Here is a 5,324-nt window from a genome sequence, read left to right on the forward strand (position 1 = left end):
CTGGTTGGGCTCTGCTTGCCCCTGCGTCCTGGCCGACACGTGGGGCTGTTTTGCTCTCCCCTGCTGTTGTTTGCAAAACACAGAGGTTCTGGTGCGTGGAAGATAAGCTGTCTGTGCGCTTTTCCTCTCTGCCAGCTTGCTGCCTTCTCTCCCCATTAAGTCGTTGGGAGGTGACTGCTCACGGCGGGGGCAAGGGAGCTGCACTGGGGCCCATCGAGATTTCAGTTCTTCCCTGCCCTAATCAAGTTCCCAATGAATTGAGGGTTTCCTTGAATTCTTGGGAGCCACGCATGGGTCTGGGGGATGTCCCAGCTCCTCCCCAGGATATTTCAAGCCATGATGGGCCCAGAACCCCTGGGTCTGGCGTACGCTTGTGTTAGCCAGACATTTTTCCCTCCCAGATCACCTACTTCCTAATCGCTGTGAAGGGATTTGGTTTTGCAGAGGCAGGAGACAAAGTGACTTGGCAGAGGTCCCCTGGGATGGGAGAGGGTCAGTGAGGCAGCAGGATTGAGCCCCTCCTTGGCTGCAGAGCCCGTCCCTGGGAGGAGCCGCTCCATTAATATCTCCCATTCATCCTTCTTCCCGTAATCCTGCCGCCGACTCTGGCGCTCAGCAGCTGGCTCTGATGTCACCCGGCGAGGATTTATTGCTGCTTCAGGTGGAGAGCAGCAGTCGGAGCAGATGAAATCTTATGCCAGGAGGAGCTTGTTCCCTGAGCAAATTGCTTGGAGAAAATCCGAGGAGACAGATGCAGCTCCATCAGATACGCACATGCCAGGCAGTGGGATCGCGTGTCTGCTGGCTCTGCGTGCCGTGGAGGGGAACCTGCTGCCGTTAACTCACGTCTCCCCGGTGTCCTGAAGGGCTCTGGCAGAAGGGCGACTCAGATATTTTTGCAAACCTCTTTAATCTTTGCCTTTATGGACCTGGGGCAGAGGTTGTACCGACGCTTGCCGGGTGTAACAGCTTCCTCCTGCCCTCCTGGCTCTCTGGGGTGAGCGGGGTGATGTGCAGACACTGTTAGTTCAGCCTTTTTGTAGCTACAGCTCTGAACACTCCTGGGAAGGTGCTGAGCTCTCTAGGAAGTCATTTACAGGGTTTTGGGGTGGCATGTAACCTTTCGGCTCTCCTGAGCGCTTGGAGGCAGTCGGCTGGCCCTCCCTGCAGCACATTGGTGCCTTCAGCTCCTCCTTGTACAGTCGGGGCCAGGCCGTGGGTCTGCTCTGGGCTTCCCCTGCACCCTTGGGTGGGTGGGAGCATCCCGAAGGATGAGGTTGAGCCACACACACACGCACACGTGTACCATCCCCAGGAGTGACCCCAGCCTTGGGGAAGGGCTTTCCACCTACCTGCGGTGTCTTCGAACCCCTGCCAGCTGCAATGCCTCAAGCTGCTCTTGGGGGTCCTTCCCCCCGCCGCCCTTTGCGTGGTGCCCCTGCCCACAAAGCAGCGTCCCCCGACTCTGCACAGCCCTCCCAGACCAGGGCAGCCTCTCTCCATGCAGGGCTGTGGCTGGGAGAAACAGCAAATCCCAGCCTTGTTCCTGCCTTGGCCAGTCACATCCCTGCAGGCCTGGACTGGGATGCTGCCCCCTCCCAGCAGACTTGGCTCTGGGCCCCCACCCCCAGCATCCTGCTCATCCCAGAGGAATCCACATACCCCATCTGGGGGTCATGACCAGGCATGTTGCAACTCCCCACACTCTGTTCCAGCTCCTGCTCATGCCTTGAGGCCTCTTTATGTTTTGCGGGAGCTGCCGAACCTGTTCAGGATGTTCTACAGCCCAGGAGCCCTCGGGGACTGCGGTGGGTGTGAAGTGGGGTTAATGCAAAGACTCACTTGCTTTCAATTACCTTTTTCATGTCTCTCCTTGCAGGAAAGAACCTCTACACGAACGAATACGTAGCTATCAAATTGGTGAGTCCCTCCATGGTTGGGGTGGGTGATGTTCAGGCCATCTGGGAAGGAGTTTGTTCACCCTCCCCAGGCTGTTGGAGCGGGCCAAGCCGAGCTGGTTGCGATAGGTGATGGATGGGTGGCTGCGCGGGGAGCTGTGTTCACTGCTAGGAATTGAGGGCAGGCAAAGCAACGTGCGTCATTGTAGGTGGGGTGATCTGGGCCTGGGGAGAGAAGAGCTGGGTCTTTGCTTCTCCAGGATCTCGCTGTGGCCTGTACTGCGCTCAGCCGGTGCCAGTGGCAGAGAGACCTCCGGGAGAGGGTGGTCCCCACTGATACCTGTTCCCTCTCATTAATGTCTGCCCCAGCACCCGGATCTCTCTGGAGGCGGAGGCTCTGGCTCCCATATGGGCTGGTTTTTCTCTCATCATCCCCTGAGGCTTCATCTCCATTTTATACCAGTTTTCTCAACCCCAAATGCTCTCAGTCCAGCTGCTGCCAGCTTGTGAAGGAGGTGTCTGACAACCAGACCTCCCTAACATCCTGCTCCCTACAACAGCCTTAACTGATCTCCTTCTCTCCTCCAAGGAACCCATAAAATCCCGGGCCCCCCAGCTGCACCTGGAGTATCGGTTCTACAAACAGCTCGGCAATGCAGGTACGGGGCTGAGCTGCCGTGGGGAGCTGGCTGCCTGGGCGACACTGCTAGGAAAGAGAGAATTCCTATAAATATGTGACTCTGCAACTTCGCTCCCTGGCTTGAGCAGCTCCTGCCCATCTGCTCGGCTGGGAGAGGCCGATTTTACACAGAGCCACGTCTAATCTTTCATCCCTTTTTATTTAGTTCTTTCCCCCCACCTCCCCCGCAGCAGAGTCAGGGATGCAGATGGAGCTGCCTCCTTCGCCCTCCTGCCAAGAGCAGAGCCAGGCTGGCTGTGGCACAGAGGGAGGGCAGTGCAGAGGCATCCTCCCCATCTGCAGCCCCCGGTCCCAACTCCAGCAGTGGCATGGCCACGACAGCATGGCCATGTGCTGCTCAGCCCTGTTGCAACCCCTGACAGCCCCTGCTCCGTCTTTTGCAGAAGGAATTCCTCAGGTTTACTACTTTGGCCCCTGCGGGAAGTACAACGCCATGGTGTTGGAACTGCTAGGACCCAGCCTAGAAGATCTCTTTGATCTGTGTGATCGGACCTTCACGCTCAAGACCGTCCTGATGATCGCGATCCAGCTGGTGAGCACAGCACCTCCGCCTTGCCTGCAGCTCTGCACGGCTCACCCTGGCCAGAGACTGTCCCAGGGAGTGACGTGATGCAAGGGCATGGTGGTCAGGCAGCATGGGGACCCCGCAGAGAAGGGGAGGGGAAGGAAGGGTGAACCAGTGCCTGGCAGGCCACAGGAGACACTGGCACATCCCAGACACCTCACCCTCTCCCTGATGTAGGAGGGCTCTCCCTCACCCCCACGCTGCCCCTCTCTGAGCACAAATGAGCATGTCACTGTCTGTCTGAGATGTGGCCGGACTGAGGTTGACTCCCAGGGCTGGAGGACCTGTTGTGCCCGTCCGTTCAACCCAGGGTGACATACAGGCTGAGGGGAGCTGGCTGGGGGCAAGGCAATCGGAGCAGAGCCAAGCCCAGGGGAAGAGGAGGGTGCAGGGAGGAGTGCAGGACGCACGGTGCCTCTCTGCCATGGTGCTGACATCTCCTTCTGCCCCCAGATCACACGGATGGAGTACGTCCACACCAAAAGCCTGATCTACAGAGACGTCAAGCCAGAGAACTTCCTGGTGGGGCGGCCGGGCAGCAAGCGGCAGCACACCATCCACATCATTGATTTTGGCCTGGCCAAAGAGTATATTGACCCTGAGACCAAAAAACACATCCCCTACCGAGAGCACAAGAGCCTGACAGGGACAGCACGCTACATGAGCATCAACACCCACCTCGGGAAAGGTGTGTGCGGCCAACTCGGCTTCTTGGCCAAAAGGGAGAGGGAAGGGGATTGCAGGGTACGAGCTCCCCCTTGCCAGAAGTGAGGCTGGGGACAAACTGCCTGTCCTGCTTTTCAGCCTGAGATGTTGGCAGGGGACTTGGGGTGCTGCAGGGCCTGGCAGGGACAGGGAAGGTGGCTGTAGAGGGAACGTGCCCGTGTCTTTTTTTTTCTCCATGCAGAGCAAAGCCGCAGGGACGACCTGGAAGCATTAGGGCACATGTTTATGTACTTCCTCCGTGGGAGCCTTCCTTGGCAAGGCCTCAAGGTAATCTCCTGCTCCCGCTGTCCCTGGGCACAGCTGCCCTGTGGGTCTGGCTCTGTCCTGGTATGGGCAGCATCGGGAGGGGGGGAAGCTTTGGCCCCCTGGGTGTTGGAAGATTGGCACCCTGCCACACGCAGGGGTTGTTGCTCTGAGTTCTGTACCAGGCCCTTGCTGTGCTCAGCGGCTGTAGGTATCCCCCTTTCTGTGTCACCCCCACTTTGCGCGTATCCCAGCTGCTCTCACAGAGTCTGTCCTGGAACCGCACTCCCTGGTGTTTGTCCTCCAGACCTGCCCTGGGTGAGGGGATTCCCTGGGAATGAGCTTTTGCTGTTACCTAGAAAAGAGGGACCAAGAAACCGTCTGTGGCCCCGTGGCCCTCAGGGCCTTTCCCCTCTCTGGGGACATGCCCAGCCCTCATGCTGCCCTGCTCCTTGTCTCTGCCAGGCTGACACGCTAAAGGAGCGGTATCAGAAGATCGGCGACACCAAAAGAGCCACACCGGTGGAGGTGCTCTGTGAGAACTTCCCAGGTGAGAGCACTCAGCATGGCCTGTGCTTGTCCCTGGCCCCAGCCTGGCCCCAGAGCCCACTGGCCTGGCATCTTGTCCCCCTGCCCCAACTGAGCCCGCTCTGTCCCTGCAGAGGAGATGGCCACGTACTTGCGCTACGTGCGGCGGCTGGATTTCTTCGAGAAGCCTGACTATGACTACCTGCGGAAGCTCTTCACAGACTTGTTCGAGAGGAATGGTTACGTGTTCGACTATGAATATGACTGGGCAGGGAAACCGCTGGTGAGTGCTGAGGGGGTGGGCAGAGGGTGCTGGGCCCCAGGGCGCCCGGGGGGTGGTGGGCAGCGTGGTGGGGTGTCAGCACGCTCTGAGGCAGCAGCCAGGGAGGATGCAGGTCGGCAGTCGTCCATGCCACGCACATCTGTGCCCGTGAGATCACCTCCACCAGTCCTCACCAGACACCAGCAGCCACCTCCAGGCTGGGGCTGTTGTGCCGATGAGTTAAAGCTGTGACAGAAATTTCAGGCTCCTGGAGCTAAGGGGAACCCAGCAGTCGAGTTGGCACCTCGCTTTCTGCCATGGGCACCCTCCATGGACTCACCGCAGCCAAATACCAAGAGTGGAGCTGGTGGGGCGGGGGTAGGGGCTGGGATCAGGCCCCCA

The 5,324-nt window shown here is 59.0% G+C and overlaps 1 protein-coding gene across 1 annotated transcript in view; it reads left to right on the plus strand.

The window, feature by feature from the left end:
* CSNK1G2 (casein kinase 1, gamma 2) overlaps window positions 1–5,324 on the plus strand; it is a gene marked incomplete at its 3' end in the record, with an annotated part of 11,731 nt that overhangs the window by 6,222 nt on the left and 185 nt on the right. The window contains exons 2-8 of the mRNA XM_009696184.1: window positions 1,880–1,920; window positions 2,488–2,557; window positions 2,985–3,130; window positions 3,617–3,851; window positions 4,071–4,156; window positions 4,598–4,682; window positions 4,795–4,943. Of these exons, the coding sequence (XP_009694486.1) occupies window positions 1,880–1,920; window positions 2,488–2,557; window positions 2,985–3,130; window positions 3,617–3,851; window positions 4,071–4,156; window positions 4,598–4,682; window positions 4,795–4,943 (812 nt within the window). The remainder of the gene's footprint in view (window positions 1–1,879; window positions 1,921–2,487; window positions 2,558–2,984; window positions 3,131–3,616; window positions 3,852–4,070; window positions 4,157–4,597; window positions 4,683–4,794; window positions 4,944–5,324) is intronic.

This window comes from Cariama cristata, unplaced genomic scaffold, assembly GCF_000690535.1.
Source record: "Cariama cristata isolate BGI_N322 unplaced genomic scaffold, ASM69053v1 scaffold26412, whole genome shotgun sequence".
NCBI classification, from domain to species: domain Eukaryota; kingdom Metazoa; phylum Chordata; class Aves; order Cariamiformes; family Cariamidae; genus Cariama; species Cariama cristata.